The sequence below is a fragment of the Stegastes partitus genome, unplaced genomic scaffold (assembly GCF_000690725.1).
Source record: "Stegastes partitus isolate 25-593 unplaced genomic scaffold, Stegastes_partitus-1.0.2 Scaffold1278, whole genome shotgun sequence".
Taxonomy (NCBI): domain Eukaryota; kingdom Metazoa; phylum Chordata; class Actinopteri; family Pomacentridae; genus Stegastes; species Stegastes partitus.
The window spans coordinates 151,938-170,166 of record NW_007579009.1 but is presented as its reverse complement, the minus strand read 5'-3'; the positions used below and the strand labels follow the sequence as shown (position 1 = coordinate 170,166).

The window sequence follows — 18,229 nt, the reverse complement described above, 5'->3', positions numbered from 1 at the left end:
TGAGAAGGTGAAGTGCAAGCGAGGAGGGGGAAGACAAGAAAAACTGAGGACAAGAAAATACAGGCGGAGTAAAAAGGTGGAGAGGACAAGAAGTGATGGATGGAGAAAAAAAAAAAATGTGCGAAGGGAAAAAAAAAAAGCTGAGTGGTGGAACGTGTTGAGATTAGCACGCTAGGCTAGCCAGGACAGCTAACTCATTAGAGGACATGTGTTCTTCTAACCCCTGAATGTCTGCCTTCACACACAGAACGCAGTCTTTGACCTGATACATTGTTAATGCGTCCGTTAATGTTGACTTAGCCACAGGCCAGTGAGCTGCCGGCTGCCTCCATAACACTTGCTAGGGCCTTGTGCGGGAGTCTTACCGTGACATTTCATTGTGTACGAGTACAACACCTCCTTCTCAATGGCGTCTGGAATCAGGCTCACCAGGGTCTTGATCTTGTCCAGCTGTGCACACAAACATTTATTTACACACGGGAATGATTTTTTGCATATGTGAGGATTTGCTAACATTTTAAACATGCAGGTTTTGTTGCCTGATGGTGAAGTGGCCTTTACAACCAAAGTGAAATTACAATGAGGTTTTCCTGTAAAATCTGTATGAATAACATGCAAAACTTTTACATGCTAAATACAAAGTGAGGCTGCTTTCAATAATAACACTATGCACAGTGTTATAGTAGAATAAAAGTAGTATAATATTTATCAAATAGCCCTCTGAACACCAAACGGTTTCTCTGTGTTTTCTGCTCCCGTCACATTTTGCACACTGTGGACTCTTTTTTTTTTTTAACTGCAATATAAAACCATTGCACCTCAACGGAAAAAGCACAAGCATGGCTAGAAGTACAGAACTCAAAAATAAAAAATAAAAAAAGTTGAATTTCTCTGATGACTTGTTTTACAAAAACTGGGGGGAAAAAATGCCAAGTGCTCACAGGAGTCAACTAATAGAGATCTTTTACCACTTAAATGTAATTGGTTTCCAAACTTCTACATCTGTCTGCTCTGCACGTAAACACATCCTGCACTTCACCCAAAATGTCCCTGAGTTATTGTCACCTGACTCTTGGTTGCAGATGATTCACTGACGGCTTGTCGGTTGTGCAGAGGGCAAACATGACATGTAGAGTGAAGTGATTTTTAAGAAATACTGTAACTTTAAGCTTACTTTAATTGGGTTGCACAACCAAACGGCATGACTAGTTCAAGGACAGTCAGAAAGCTAAAAATCTGGCAAATTTTTCTGTTTTTATAGTTTCTGGTTCTGATAAATGTTGTAAATTTGGTGTTTTTTTTGGGTTTTTTTTAAAAGACAACATGTCTATTAAACCTGCTGGCAGTTTTTGGGGGTTTGCAGGGTTAAGATACACTTTCACAGCTATTACTGGTTCCAGGAGGCTAAAAACAACAAGTGTTTCCTCACTGCAGGAACTTGCAGGCTGTGTAAGGACAGCTTGAACCTTTGTGCATGTTCTGAATGCAGGAACCACCCCTTATGTGCTGTTATTGGGGCAGAAAGCGACCTAGGGTAGGGTATTGCAGTGGACGGTTGTCTGATGGTGCCCCAATGTGGACTAATAGTGATGTGAAGTTCGCCCTCAATATAACTTGTGTCTGCAAGTGTAAAAAAAAAAGCCTGTTTGTAAGGTTTGCAACGGCACTATTTTTGCATAAAACCGCTGCACAAATAAGCCGTACAACTCTAAGTCACGAGCCAAAACCTCAGTTTTTCCCATCTACACGTTCACACTGTAAACGTCTCACAAGTTTTAAAAAAAATTTTTTTTTTAAAAGCCCGTTATCAACGAGAGAGAGCGATCAATTTGTGTGTGGATGAAAGTCCAAAATGCATAGAAAATGATGTTTAAAAAAAAATAAAAAATAGCCATGCACATGTGGTCAAGGCCTCAATTACTGTCTAAATATGCAGATGCTAAAGAGAAGCATTGTGGGACATTACCTGTCCAGGCATCTGAGCCTTCTCAGTCACGTAGGACAGCAACACTGTCTTCTGTTCAGCCACAGCATTGCAGCGCTGCATCAATTCAAAGCAGACAAAAAAAAAAAAAGGACATAATAGATTAGTGTGAAAGACAACACGAGGTTCTCTTGACTTTTTTTTTTTTTTTTTCCGAAGTCAAGTTGACTCTCCAACTTGAGCTCTTCACACAGATCCAGTGTATAAACACACATGCTCACCAACACGCCCACGCATTCATGCAAACACACTCAGGGTTACACTCAGGTTAAAGGATAATTATGGATTTAATAACTACTCGTTTCTTTATGAATTTAAATGTACAGCACTGCTCACATCAGAAAGCATAATTATCATCACTTAGTCACAGTAAAGGCCATATCTAGTACTCGACGGCAACGTAAGTAGAGCCTAAGCTCGGGCCGCATGATTGTCTCTTGTGGAGCTTTAAGACTTGGATCGGTGGAGGTCTGCATGTGAAAGAGAAGGATAATAAACAGGCACGAGAGGAGGAAGCAGATCTAAGGGAATTATTCCACCTGAACAGCAGGTCCACAGTTAGTCTGTCTCACCTCCCAGCAGCTGGACGGCAACTGAGAAATTATGATATTAATTCAGCCAGTATTCGTTTTGTGACATAAACAGGGACCTTAAAGCTGTTTTTTTTTAAACTGTCACGGGACTATATACCATGTAAATGTAAAGTGGTGCTGTTTCTATATATCCAACTATTTTTTGTGATTTCTGACACTGATATGAAACCTAATTCTGAGTTTGAGATGCAGAATTATCCCTTTGCATTGATGCTAGGCAGCCGTGAGCCATTTCTGACAGAACTGCAACTGTAATAGCTGCTTTTTAGGTAAAATTGCATCAGATTTGGACTCGGTATTGGCAGCAATTCTGAAGAAAAAGCTCAACAATTTGAGTGCGTTACACCTTAATGACACGATGCATACAAACCGGGCAGGAATTTAGATATACGTGTACGTTGTGGTGCAAATCTGTTAACTGACAGAGTTGCGTCGCTGGCCGTTTAACCTGTGCATGACTGCTTATAATGAAAACATGCAAACATACATATGGTAGACCTTGTGTGTGTGTGTGTGTGTGTGTGTGTGTGTGCAGGAGATGCATTAACACCGCTGAGCTCTGAGCGAGTGTGTTCTCTTGGCTGAGCAGCAATGAGGTCCGATTACTAGCCAGTCGTAAACTAACGTGTTTCACTCCTTCTCTGCCTCGTACAGAATTAAAAGCGAGTGGCCTGTGAGGCTTTTAACAGGACCTCTCACACACACACACACACACACACACACACGAAGCAAGCAGCCTTCTTCCAGAGTCACTAAGTGGCAGAATGGCTTTTGTACAATCAGGCAATTAGACCAACACTGTGTCACTTCACTCGTCGAAGCAACTTTTGCTCGGCGCTCTGACTCACTCTCCTCCTGTATTTTTTTCCTCCCTTGCCACACCAACCGCTCCCAACGGCGACGCCACAGCCAACCAGGCCTACAGTCTCCCCTGCTCCTCGCACACACTGCCTAAAAGCTCTGGCTACCCAGGGAATGCTTCCTCCTTTCCCTCAATCCGCCCTCCCAGCACACACATCTGCACGTAAGCAGCTGTAGACGAGTCCGCCTGCATCACTGCTTCCTTCTGCCACCGTTTCTTGTCTTAATGACTAACTTCATCCCTCTCGCTCCCCGCCGACCTCACCTCCTTCTCTCCTGATAGCCTTGTCATCATTATAGTCTGCTTGCCTACTTAAAAGCTTTTCAGAGTTTTGGTCCTGCTTCACTTCTGATGGGATGGAGGAGTTGGGCTGCTACTCCCAGTGACCCTGTAGAGCAGCTTGGAGGAGGGGGGGAGGCAGGAGGACCAAAACAGGCCACGGTGAGGGACAAACTGGAGCACAGCAGCAGTTTAGCCGGGGTCACATCCTCACTATGAGATTTCACTTTCTAGCACCATAAGGGTTTGTCCTCGAGGTTTGTTTTCTTGTCGCCCCTGTTTTGCACAAGTAATTAAATTTTCGGGGCTCGGGAGGCGCGTCTCTCCGACTGTGTATCAGTGGGTTTCTCATACTTGAAGCGCTTCCTCTGCGTTTGTGGTAAAAACATCATCCTGAGTGCAATCAGATAATCCCGATGATTAACGGTCTTTAAAAGGACACTTAGAGCCCTGCCTTTATCTGCTGCTTTCATAGTGTTTAGCACATTTTGTCAAACTTTTGCATCAAAAATTTGTGTGTATTTTTATTTCCATCTTTTAAAGTTGCTGTCTATTCTTTTAAAAGTTTAAATGCCTGTCCAGCACGTCGATGCTGCAAGCTGTGTACATTTCACTGGTGAGGCGTCACTTAATTCTTGTAGGTGATTTAGGTGGAACTGATCCTGGAACTAGTGATCATCTTTATTATAAATCTTTTTTTTTTATGACTACCAAAAACAACTTTGCATATTGTCCAAGAAACAGTTCAAACCTCAGAGCTGTTCACTTTACTGAAATTTCAGACAAGAAAAAGCATGAAATTGCCATGTTTAAGATTAAAAAAGCATTAAATATTCTGCATTTTGGCATAGAAACAAATAAAATATTAAAACAACAAACAAACTATTTAAAATGCATCCTCTTTTTTTCAAGTTCTCTATAGGTTTTGTATATAAACTCAGACAAACGTAAAAGCACAAGATATCCATCTGAAATGCATCGAAGTAGACGTTTAAAGTGATGTAAAATGGAAATGTTTTATTAAAGTTCAGACTTCACATTTGTCTATTCAACTACAGGACATGACGAACAGGCTTAGTTACATTCTACCACTAATGAATTATGTTTTTAAATACATCTTCATTGCATTTAAGAGCAAGAAGTGCAGCCAAGAACTGTTAATTTAGCTTTTGTGGCACACGCTATTTTCAAAGTACATTTTTTCCCTCCCGTGTCTCTAAAATGAAACCTGATAACAAACAAAATTGTTCTTACATCTTTATTTTATATCTTGTAGCAAGAGGAGGGCGGGGAATCCAGCCGAGTCGCATATTATAGCTTTAAAATCGTGTAACCATAGTTTGTGTTTAAATAGTAATAAAGATGGGAGTAGTGAGTAATGTATCTGTTCATTAACATGCATGTTCGTCAGGCATCCCTGTTTAAAGATTGAGAGGCACAGTCACTCAAGATGTCAGGGAGGGATGACACTCAGACATGTCTTCTTCATGTCCATAGCGGTTTCTACGTCTGGCTGTTTTCCAGTTTTACTCTCAAGAAAAACGGATCCAAGAAAGCCAGTTAGTATAAAAATAGGAGTCGTATCAACTAACCTAGCTGATGAATTAAGCCGGTGTTTGGTGGGTTGTCCCACAAAACGATGTATGCGTGCGCTTTCTTTGATATTTCTCCTTACTAAATCTATTTTACTGGCTGTAGCAGGAATATTTTATTATATCATTCTGCAAATTTACTCTTCTCTGGTTGCATATTCTTTGCTGTAACTATTTAGACTTTGGCTGCTTTAGTAGTCCTTTGACTTCTTATTGAAAAACGCTTTTTAAATCAGTATAATGTGCCTCAAACCACACATGTAGCTCAGCGTGATGAAGTAAGCAGCTCAGATTGTGTGATAAGGAGCATGAAGTAACCTGAACAACACTGATTTCCATAGTTCGAATACATCTTTAGCGAGGACTTTAAACCCGTGCAGCTGAATGAGGGGCAATCAATCACTAAGAGAGTGAAACGATCACGGCTAGAGAGAAGGAAACAAACACAGCGAGTGCAATGTCTTCGTCTAAATGTTTGTGTCCTCCTCTTGCTCTCCGGTGCCGCCTCGCCCTCTCCGTCCTTCCTCCCGACTCTCACCCATCCAGCTGCTACATATTCATGTCCCCAGGCTCAATGCAAAGTCATTGAGCTGTAATGTATGAACTGTGTTAAATAAGTGAAGTAGTCGGAGGCCAATTTCAGACCACCAGACTCAGTGGTGGAATGTGGGCAAGCATTTCCTGACATAAATGTGAGGACGGATAAATAAGTCAGTGATCGTGACGGGAAGAGAGACTCCGCCATGGCTGGGGTCTGACAACTGGACGAATGCAGCTGGGAGTTGGGATGGACTAAAATTCATCTCCAGGTCCCTTGTTGATTGTTTTTTTTTTTTTTTGTGGTAGATTTTAATTACTTTGATATTATAATTTAAAACGTAGCCGAGTGCAAGGAAGTCAAATGGGAAGTGTGCACTGAGACAAAAATGCTCCGGATGATTTAAAATGCATTTAAGAGATCACAAAAAGTGAAAAAATAAAAATCTTCTGGATCTCTCCTCATGCTTTGCATCACAAGAGAAACTGAGAACTATCCTACACTTTAACAACAGCAGATCATTCTGTTTGTTGACCGTCGCACATTCAGATTCATTCAGATATTCTTATTGGCTCTCGACGGAGATTAATAAATGTCCATGACCTGAAAAATCCCAGCTTCCTTCATTTCATGTTTAAAAAGTGATGAGGAGAAGTGAGATTGAGCTGCAGGTAACGTGTCTGTATCCATTTGCGTGAATGCTAATTAACTTCCCTGTAACATTAATCACATGTATCTCATCTCAGCCCCTCATCTGAAAGCCCTACACACACACACACACACACACACACACACACACACACACACACACACACACACACACACACACACACACACTCATACTGTGGGCTACGTTTTGAAAATGAAAAACCGCACACAAAAAAAAGAATAAAAAATACTGAATTTGAAACGCAAAACATACCTTTGGACAGGCTACAGCTAGAAATATATCAGTGATACTTTACGCACAAACGTGTTGGCTCTCAGGCTTACAGCTTTTGGGCACACACACACAGACATACTTACAGCCAGCATGAATTTGGCTTCTTCGACTTTGCCCATCTCCAGCAGCTGGAGGAAGAGGTCTGTAGCTGGTATGTAGCAGGCAAAGTGGTTGGCCAGTCGCTCTGCCATAGCACTCACTGCGACACAACAAGCACATGTTGGTCAGCGGTTATTTTGCTTCATTTAAAATCAGCCCTTTTGCATGTGGCCTCGTATTTCGGTTTCTTTCTTCATACATGTATGCAGTGCATGTGTGTGTGTGTGTGTCTTACACTTGTCTAAGGCGTTGTCATCGTCACTTTGCAAGACCTTTCTGAAGAGGAAGGACATACTGGACTTGATGGTATGTGGATCGGTGTAGAGGCCCTCCAACAACTCTACTGCTGATTCCACATCACCACTGAAGAGTGAGAGGGGTAAGAATTAACAAGAGGGTTAGTTCAGTAACATCCAAACGACACTCAGCCACTTGCACGTGTGTACTATTCAAACAGATAAACAAAACTGGAAAAACAATCCCAATCATGAGACAAGAATATCGGATAATTCTGACAAACACAGTCACTTTTAGCGAAGAATTTTTCAATTTCCAACGCAACAAGTAGGCGCGCAGGTTTATTGATTTAAGCTGGTTGTGCTACACATCCGTCCTCCCAACCTCTACACCTGCCTGCTTTCACCCTCCTTACATAAAGGGCGCACTTCTTTTTGCATTAGGACTGAATGTAAATTGCAAGTCATAAAAATGTCCAATATGGCTGTGTTTTCTCAGGATACTGTGCTCGGAGAAATACAACACATCAGCAGTACGTCACGCTATGATTCCTCTTCGAAGGGGGCGAAGCATATGCATCGAAAGTATTATGACGGATTTTTTTTAAAAAAACGATAAAACTGCTCCCATGTGCCGTTTCGTAAACTTTGAAAACGTGAAGTATTAAATGATATTGGTTTCACATTTTGTCCTTTACAACCTTCCTCTGAGTGCAGAGCAACTCATTCTTCCACTTACACTGTGAAATGTTTTTCTGCTGAGGTTGCCACAACCAAACAAAGCCTGCACACTAAAGCAATACAAATCTAAAAGAACTCAATCTGGCAACCCAGCCTCACTGCTAACACTTTGCGCTCGCTGCTCCCTCCCCACCGTCACCAGTCGTAATGAATATTTAACATGCGGGGTGTGTGTATGTACATGTGTGAGCGTCCAGAGGTGGGGGAACATATCTACGGTGATTGTTGCGACTGGGACCGTCTGAATAATTCAGCAAGGGGCCCCTCTAAATGTGGCGCTCCGCTTTCCGGGCCTGCTCGCTTTTCCGCCGCGGCTCTTAACCAGTCAGCTTGACTCAGATACGACGGGGGGAAGCACGTGTCAGAGAGGCTCAGAGCGCTGCTCCCAGAGGTCAGGGTTCAAGCTGACAGGTCCGCGCTGCGATGGCCAATCGGGCGTGATACCGCCTTGCTATCCTTCACTTCCTGCTGTCCCTGCGAGTTGGCATGGGGACGCTGCTGTTCGAGCTGGGGGACAGCGCTAATGCGGCAAGTGGCACAATGAAACTTTGATGCACAATGCGCTTTATTATTTGGTTCTCTGTTGTTTGAGAAGCGACAAAGCAGCGGTGGAGGATGGGTGTTTTCACGACATTAAAAGGAATCCATGAATAATCCTATTACGCCTGTGTTTCCTATTTGTACTTGACGCCTCGCTCGCGCTGTGAGCTTTTACTTTAAGAGTGTGTCAGCGCGCATCTTGTCACACTCTGCTGCTGGTATTGCATTAAAGTGTCTATGTCTGTCTAACAGGGTTTACACAATAGATAAGATTCAAAGTGGACTGATGCAACCCTGCTTATCCTCAGCCATTTGTTTATTCTGTTTGATGTGTGGTCACCGTTTGACTATATGTGATTGGTGTTAGTCTGGTGTTACATAAATGATAAGCTGAAACTACCTCAAGAGAACAGAATTATTAAAGTGTCTGAGCAGCTGCATACGCCTTAAGTAAAGCCATACATGTCCAAAATAAAGGTTAAAACCTCTTTGTGCACGTAGGCTTTAATGTGATTACAGGATCTTTCAAACAACGTAGATGCTTTCAGTTTTTGTTTGTAGACATTGAGGCAACTCTGGCGTCACCACAGTCAAAAATCTTCAAATCCTACACAGAAGTGCCTCCTAAACTCTAAAACAGTCTTCACAAATACATTGATAAATCTCCACATATAAAGTTGGTGGCCTTACTTTTTAATGTGTGCCAAGGCTGTGTTGTTGGGAAACAGCATGCTGGACAGTTTGGTTGCTATGCCAAGGATCTTAACTTGTGATTCCACATACTGGATCCTTTCCACGTCACCTTGAGCACCCAGGGCCTGAACCAGTTTGGTGATGGCATGAAACGAGGGCACTTGGTCCGACTGAAGCATAGATTTCAGTGTCTCAAGGCCTCCTGCGGAGGAGCAAAACAATTGAGTGTGTGTAGAAAATGACCATGTGTGTGTTTAGTGTACATGTCTGTTCTTTACCTTCGATCTGGCCTTTCTTGCAGAGTGTGATGATGTACATGTTGTTGGCGTTTTCACTCAGCTGGAAGTTTGGCAAATGGGACCTGGCACTGAGGGAGAGAGAAAATATTTCCTTGGTTATCACCTTTTAACAATGAGTCTTATTTGTGTCGGTCTGTTGAAAATAAACAAGATTTTACTCACAAGGACACAAGAATCTACAGAATAATGTCAAAAAAAAAAAAAATCAGTGCCGTAACCTTAAAACCACTGACGGCTGAAGTGAATAATGTTGATTATCTTGTTACAGAGCAACGTTCTGCTGGAAAACCTTGGATCTTGGTGTTGATGTGGACGTTACTTTGACCTCTATCACACGTCTAAATGTTGCTGCAGAACAAGCAGTAGGACAGTGTGCCTTCCAACTCTGCAAAAACTACTCAGGAATGGCTGAAGGAACACAACAAAGAGCCCAGGGCCTCCAAACTCTGCAGATGTCAATTCAATTAAGGGTAAGTAGGACATGGTGAAACAAGCCTGATCTCACAGAGGCTCCAACCCACAGGACACCCCCAGAGGTTCCATGTCTGTGCTTCAACAGGTCCCAGCTGTTTTGGCTACACAAGAGGGACCCTACACAATGTTTAGCAGGTGGTTTTAATATTGTGGCTGGTCGATGCACACCATCCATTGATTGCTTTCCATTTAATATATCTGGAGCTGCAAATCAAAGTGCAGAAATGTTTTACGATCATATTGAAATGACAGGGTTTTTAAAGCAATCTCATAGTGTAGCTTTATTCTCTGGGTATTTACATCACTAAATTTAGTCAAAAAGACATTCCAATAGTTATTTTTATGTGAATGTTAGTATTATTACTATTTCACTGTCAGATTATCTGCTCAACAAATGGACAATAACAAAAGCAAAGCCTTCGTCTTTATTCTGTTTTTGCACGTGTAGCATGTAAACTGCTGGAAGTCCATTTATAAGAGGTATTATTGTGTGCCATTTAATCCCACGTGGGTTGGTTCATCTCTATGAAAGTCCCCAAAAAAAGTCTCTATTTATATTTTGATATCTTCATGTTAGATTAACATATACATGATAGATTTTATCCATATCTGAGTGACGCTAAAAGAAAGTCCATTATTTCTAACTTTAACGCTAAAAGCAAATCTTTATCATCTGTGTGGCATCTTAAGCTTTGAGTTCAGCGCCATTATGAGGCATCACATTTAGACAGAGGGGATAAACATGAACTAGAAGATATAAGACAGACGAGACAACAGGAAAACAAATCTGACTGACAGCAAGTCTGAGCCTCCAGTAAAGCGCCTGCTGTGACCTGAAAATAATACGGACATCAAGCAGCTGATTGATGTCGCCTTATATGTGATGTTTCTTCCTGCTGAGCGTCCTCACGTGTGTTTTGTATGTCTGAGTGTGGTATTATGTGGGAGGGTGAGGCCGGACCGGGCGGACCGCTGCAGTATTGAGGCCTTCGGCAGCTTCTCCTCCTCATCACTTCCTCCGTCCCTCGCTCCGTCTGGCCGTCTATTTGCTTTCCTTTTCAGCCCTCCTCCTTTTCATTTCTTTGCCACTAAAACCTCAATCAAGCTTGCCTCCTGCCTTTTTTTTTTTTTATTTATTATTATAGCCCTGCAACCAGATTAATCCGTCCGCTCAATTGAGCATCAGGCTGGCAATCCTTATCACCGCGGCGACACCAGGCCATGCAGCATCCGGCAGCCGCTGTGACAGGGTCACGGCGAAGATTGGAGCAGTAACAGGGTCGCCGCCGGATTGCCGTGGAGACCGAACAGTGGGGGGTGTGGGGTCAGAATTATTCTTATCAGGTGGAAGAAAATCTCTCGCTCACCTTTTTTCCAGCACACACGCTCTCACTACCACTCTCACCTTCTCCTTCTAGGGGTGTTGCGCTTTAGCCAATGAATCCATCATCCTCCTCTTCCTCTCTCTCTCTCATCATCATCACTCTCTCCCAATCCCTTAATCTCACCATAAGCACCCCGCTGCTCAATTCTGTACAGATTACCCAAAAACAAACACACACCCACACGCACTGAGAATTAATGCCTATAGCGTCTTCATTATCCCCGTACGTGATTAAATCTAGCCCTCCTCTCCTCGTTCACTCCTCTTTTCCTATTTAGCTCTTTTTATCTCCATCCTTTCCTTCCCATTTCCATCTTTCCCCGACTCTCCTCTCAGCTCATTTCACTTCTCATTAAGAGTGCAGATAAACTAAGCTTTTATCCAGGCAGGGATGCCATAAACCAATTCAAAAAGAGACTGGAGATGGGTTATCACTCGTATTGCCTTGCGCTTGTTGAAACACGGGTCTCAAATTGATATGATTATTTCTCATAATATAAGAGAGTGAGCCATGTAGAGAGCTGAAAACAGGGGAGAGGCTGATAGTGTAATAGATGTTTTTACATGTTTTTTTTCCCCCCTTTTCTGTGCAAATTAGTAACTGCATCTCTTCTTTCATTGTATGCCATTATGTTATTATCTAAACTCTTTGCTTCTGTGTTTTCCTCTGCAGAAAGAAAGCGATACAAAGAAACTGACAAAAGGAGATAAAGAAAAAGGAGGAGATTACCTAAAAAGACAAACAGCAGAGCAGATCGGCTCTGTGCTAAGCTCAGATCTCTAATACCTCTGTCTGTCCATCCATTTGTCTCCAGGCACAAGCCCTGATACGGCCCCAGCAACACAACAACACACGATACATTACTAATTGGAAGCAGATTGATGTTTTTGCACAAAGTCACCTGCTTCCCAGAAAACCAAAATTAATCTGTACATCCGAGCGTGTGTGTATCTTGGGGCTTAGTAAGAACCATTGTTCATATCCAGCAGGGCTGAGTGTGTTCGCACACAATCAGTTTTTAATCCTATGTCTGCTGAGGAGCTGCAGTTGTTTCCTCTGACTGAGGAGACGGAAAATAGCACAACATTAACACCACACTGCATTTCAAATGTAAGGGTGAATGTTTCACTTAAACTAGCTGCTCTAAACCATCACCTCACTGTTTAGCTGCTGTTAATTATTTTTTGGGTGGAAAAAATGGCAAATTAGATATTATCTGATAAAAATTAACATTAGATGAGCAAACAGACTGAGAGAAAAGGCTATTGTTTTCCAAAAACCGACAGACCAGACAGTTTGGAAACCTCCTCCCACCGCACCTGACCAGTGTGTGTGTCTGAAAGTGACAATCCAACATTCACTCCCACTTTGCGCTGTGACTTCCAGCCGTGTGGAAGTCAAAAGTGAACTTCTTTCTCTTTCTAGCTGCCTTTTTTCCCCCTCATTTGTTACATAATTCATAAATAAATTCCTAAATCAACAATTTCCCTGAGGTTTGCACCAAAGGGATCAATAAAGTTCTATTCTATTCTATTCTATTCTAATTATTTCCTTAAACTTCCTATGTTAACAACAGCTCAAATCTACGAATGTGTTCCTGGACAGACTTTCTGAAAATGTGGCTGAACATTATCACATCTTCTTCCTCTCTCTGACATCCAGCTTCTCACTTCTGACACTTACCTGTCTACACCTGGTATCACAACCTGGGATAAGCAGTACTATTTGTTCTGTTTTGCATGTTTTTACAAAGATTATTGTTAGTTGTTACAGAAGACACCTACATGTCCTTGACTACCATGGCATCCTCATCGGATCCCCTGGCCAACAGGGCCCGCAGGACGCAGTCATAAGAACCGGGACGTAGTGACAGGCCCTGTTCATCAGCTTTCTTTACCAGCGCATAAGCTTCTGCAGAAAGAGAGCAAGAGAAGGAGAGAAACGGAAAGAATGAGTCAGAGATTGGACAGGATACCGAACAGCAGAAATTGAGATTATCCTCATATTATATTGGATTATTAGAGTAATCTGCAGCTACAGTGGTAAAATACAATGTTAAAATGTTTTATCTTCAATAGAAAATTGGTGCTACCTGAAGTATCCGAGGTAATTTAAAGCTGTTTAATGCTCCAACAAAAACAAGATGACATTTACAATAAAATAACAGTACTGTTTATGTTCACAAAGAATCATTTAAAGGGCCAATGTGTTATGTTAGGGGTTATGTTAGCAAAAATGGAAAAATAGGGTTCTGAATTACGTTTTCATGAAAGTATAATCACCTGGAACTTAAGTCAGCCATTTTTATAAATAAATGTGTTGCAACCTGGCTGTAGACCCCAACACTAACTGACTTTAGCATTAATAGTGAAGAATGAAATTCAGCAGATGAGCTGCTGTTAAATTTACTATTTTTTGGGGGCTCTCTGGCTTGACATGTGCTTTAGTGATGGTTGGAAATTCCAGCACTTAAAAAAAAAAGTATATGAATTGCATTATGCAAACTGTGAATACTCTATTTCCTTAACTGGAGAGAAACGCAGCAAAGCGTCATTGTGGTGCGCTCTGGCAGCGCTTCACCTATTGGAAGTTGTTTGCTAAACAATTTCTGCCCCCTTACAGTTAAACATTTCCTAGAAATGTGGTTTTAAGAGGCTAGGAATTAAAACTTTACACACCACTGATGGCTGAAGCATCTGAAATCAGCTTCGTCTGTGTTAAGTTCTGCTATGTGTCATGTGACAACAATACTGGGACCTCCTGCTGCTTACCCTCAACATTGCCCTTCTTACAGAGGGCAAACAGATTGGGGTCATAGTTGTCTCTGACGGGGGCTGCTGCTGCTGTTTTTTCTGCTGTTGGTGGTGGTGGTGGTGCTGCTGCTGCTGCTTCTGCTGCTGCTTCTGCTGCTAGCTTGACGAGCTGTGGGGTCTTAGCTGGATCGTACCAGGTCTGTAAATGACACATGCAGAAAACAGTCCTGAAACTCAGTCCTACATTTCCATCAAAACACAGCTACATGCTGTATTAAAGCCTGAAAACACTGGCAATGAGCTGGTGTGTGTATGTGTGTCCATGACACTGCAGTAATGCTGGGCAGGCAGGGCAGGGTCCCGTAATGCTCGCTCACCCATGTAGCAGTGAGGGGAGGGGGTTAAGCTGTATTGGCTGGGGGCAAATTAGGTCTGGCACCCCAGGGGCAAAAGAAAAGTGTGCGTGTTAAGAGAGTGTGTGTGTTGGAGCGAGGGGGTGTCAACGCAAGAGCCCCTGGGGTCACCAAGTTCATCGCTTCGGGCAACAGCAATCACTTCCTGTCTCGTCATGCTTCGGGCTGTTGGAGCAAACGGAGGAAAAATGCAGCGAGGAGGAACGAAGGCAGCAACAGAAAACAAATTTAAAGCAAAACCCCCTTTCTGTCTTTATTGTGTTTAATTTGTGAAGAAAAAAAAAATCTTAATTTGGTTTCCGCTGAACACACATATGTAGCTAAGCATCGAGCGGCAGCCATATGGTGGCATTTAGCTGCTGGCTAAATTAGTCTGGCATTACAGATTTACAGACAGATCAAGCTGTAATTCGTTTCACCAGCCAGCCAGTCTGATTGACTACACTTCAGATCAGAGCTTCAATCCTGTTTCCTCTGCATGTAATGAACAGAGGCTTAAAGTGGAGCGGAGTAGGGGGCTGTATGGAGAGCAGCTGATAAGAGTTTTCAGAGGTTTTTGGGGGTTAGCTCCTGCGATCAGAGGCTGGGGTCAACGTGCTCTTTGGTTAATCTATTCAGCAAGCAACAGTTTTTATTCAGAAAAAAAAAAGAACTTGTAGTGTCATCAGGATGAGAATAAGTGGGGATGAGACCATTGTGTTTTGAAAGATGGAGTGCAGCTTCAGTTTTTATTTGGCTATACTCAATACTCATCAGTGCAGTTTCATTGAAGCACCATATACTAGACCTACACTAACCATGTACAGATTACTAGCCACTATCACTGTATGTATTTACAACTAGAGAGTAATTGTTGTTCATTTTTCTTGAAATTATAGTTATTTTATTCTTTTATTTCTCTTCTACGGTACAGTTTTTGTGTCCTTGTGCCTGCAGTTTCCTACTGAGATTTAATCTTTTTTTTGCAAAAGAAGCCTGAAAAAAATGCTCATACTTATCAAGGACACCTGTAATGTGGAGGCAGGGGTGCAATTTATGTTCATTACTGATTAATCAATGAATTTATACAATGTCTCAAAATAAGGAGAAATCACTGCAGTGTATTGTTGCAACAACAGATGAAGGAGAACAGATCAGTATCAAGTTAGAATGTGAGTATAACGTTCTAACATAACATTTACTGTAATAACAAATGTATGTTGTTATAACATGAACAAACATCTTGTTATAACCGTTAACTTTTCATCTGATAACGTGCAACTGATCTATTTTTCATTTTCTGATGTGGCAACGAAAAACATTGGTAGAAAAGGACATCACAAGGTTTCCAAAGCTTGCTTTTCACACAAAAGTTCAGAACAAAAACAATCATAAATTGGGGGGAGGTTTGTCTTTTACTGTCCTTAAAGTTATGACCTCAGTGTCATAGTTAAGGGTGCCTTCACTCAGTTTCAGTCAAAAGTTAGGGACACTGTGTTGTGTTTCACCATCAGTGCTCTGTTTGACCTCAGGCACCTTCACACTCATCCAGAGCTCTTGAGTATCTCCTGACCTTTGCTTTCAGATTGCCTGCTCTGCTCTTTCTCCCATCAGGAACCTCTTGGCAGTGATCCTTCTGAATAACAGATCTGCCCACTGAGCATTACTGGGATGTTCACATTGTGAAGCTGGGGTTTTACCTCAGGCACCTCAAAGGGCACATTCTGGCCGTTCTTCCTCAGGATGTCTGCCACTAAACGAAGGGTCCTCTCCTGGGGAATGAAGTTCTCCTCCTGCATCTTCGTCCACATGGCTTCTGCCTTCTGCCAGTTGTTTGTCTTCTCTGCAAACAACCAGGAACAAAGCAGCGGGACTGAGAGCAGGTTTGTAATTTGCTATGAAAGCCGTGACACACAGACCTGTGTGGCTGGATAGTGAGCTCAGCACCAAGCCTGCAGCAGAGAGCAATTTCTGACAAAGCGCTCCATGCTGAGAGAAGGCAATCAAATCACTAATCTGATCAACTGACCGACCCTCAACTATGCTGTAATTTATCAAACACACTAACTAGTGTCGTCTGTGTGTGCGTGTGCGTGTGTGTGTGCGTGTGTGTGTGTGTGTGTGTGTGTAGGGAGGTGGAGGTAATGAGTTGACAATCAGCTTTAACACTCCAATCACAACCGTTATCTGCTCTGCTCTCCACTGCAGCAATCACACCATGTCTTCTGCTTACTTCTGACTGGTCCCATTCTGTCACACACTCAAAGCCTGGGGAAAGAGCAGCCCGCACCCAGAGGTGGGAGGTCACCACAGCAGAGGAGACTGGGGGTAGGTGGAAGGTCAAACACGACACACGAACACAGAGAGAAAGCAAATAAAAGAGCAAACAGAGAAACACTTACTGCAGAGCTGCAGGATGTAGCCGTACATGTCGTCTCTGTCGCAATCAAACAGCTTCGCCGTCATGTCGACCATCTGCTCCAAGGTCTCCATCTATACACGACAACACAATATATATACGCTCAGTTGGAATTTTGGTATTAGTATCCTTCTTTTTGCTATATTTTTCGTGGCCTTGTTTATTTTAGACTGTGCAAGCGTGTGTGTGTGTGTGTGTGTGTGTGTGTGTGTGTGTTACCTGGTTAGTGGAAATGCATTTCTCTGCATACCACTGCATGCGTGTAGGCTTTGCCCTCATTCCAGGGGTCTAGAAAAGAAAAACAGATGAGAATTTAAACTGAACGAAGCCAGAGAGTAGCTAAATAAGAGACTTGTAGCTGCAGTAAACATCTCCAGGGTGTCCACATGTGGAACAAACGTGTATTTAATGTGGATGTTTTATACATGAAATAGATCCATTCAGGTTGTTTAAATATTACTTAAAACCTACTCAGGCTTAAATCACTGAACACAAGCAGGTTCTTTGTATATGTATATATATGGTAATAACACATAGCTCCAATCCATTACAGCATTATCCATAAGGTATATACCTATTGATCCATACACACCCATGGAGCCTAGAGAGCATTTTAAATATGACTTGATGTACACCAACGGTAGCCCACTGTAAGGATCAATATAGATGGATATATAATTGCCTTACAGAATAAAATGTGCTTGCAGATTGAGCTCTTGTCCTTTTAAGGGAGTGCAGCACTTTTACATCACACTGATGTGTTTTCAGTAGCTTTAACCCTAAACCAGGATGAGAGCCGTGCAGATGATGTTTGTTTGGCCTTGTAGCATCTCAACGCGTGAAGGCTTTCAAGGCAACGCCACACAGACAATACAACAGCTAAAGAGGAGTCGTGCATGCAGAGCTGCATCTGAGGGCATTATTTTCATTAATATGTAGTCTGCTTGTTACTTTTAGTCTTAGAATTGATTAGTCATTTAGGTGAATTGCTTGTTTCGTTCAAGCGAGGAGCCAAACCCCACATTTGTAATGATGGCGTTGTGCAAAGGTTTAAGACACTTTAGATGCTTATTCTGGAAAGAAAAAAAATAAAGGAAGAACCTCCAGGATGATCAACAGCTTCATTCCGCAAGCTGTCAGAATGCTGCTGATCCAGACATGCAAACACTTGTTTATTTAAATTGCTTTAAGTTACTGGATCCTGAAGAAACGCTCTCTCATCTTGCCTGCACTGCTGTGTATGTACAGCAAAACGACAACAAACTTGATTTGATTATTCATCACGCAGCATCAACAGGGAGGCGTCTGATCTGCCCCAAATACCATTTGAAACATGGGGCTGTGAAATTTGAGAAAATATCTAATCAGTTTGATTTGCAATATAATTTTAGGACCCTGCTTCAGTTG

The 18,229-nt window shown here is 42.3% G+C and overlaps 1 protein-coding gene across 1 annotated transcript in view; it reads right to left on the bottom strand.

Annotated features, from left to right (window-relative positions):
* Positions 1 to 18,229, bottom strand: part of lrpprc (leucine-rich pentatricopeptide repeat containing) — a 79,261-nt gene that overhangs the window by 4,299 nt on the left and 56,733 nt on the right. Inside the window, exons 31-36 of the mRNA XM_008298079.1 lie at positions 9,379 to 9,467; positions 9,098 to 9,302; positions 7,126 to 7,253; positions 6,875 to 6,990; positions 1,967 to 2,041; positions 366 to 450 (exon numbers count right to left, since the gene is read on the bottom strand). Of these exons, the coding sequence (XP_008296301.1) occupies positions 366 to 450; positions 1,967 to 2,041; positions 6,875 to 6,990; positions 7,126 to 7,253; positions 9,098 to 9,302; positions 9,379 to 9,467 (698 nt within the window). The remainder of the gene's footprint in view (positions 1 to 365; positions 451 to 1,966; positions 2,042 to 6,874; positions 6,991 to 7,125; positions 7,254 to 9,097; positions 9,303 to 9,378; positions 9,468 to 18,229) is intronic.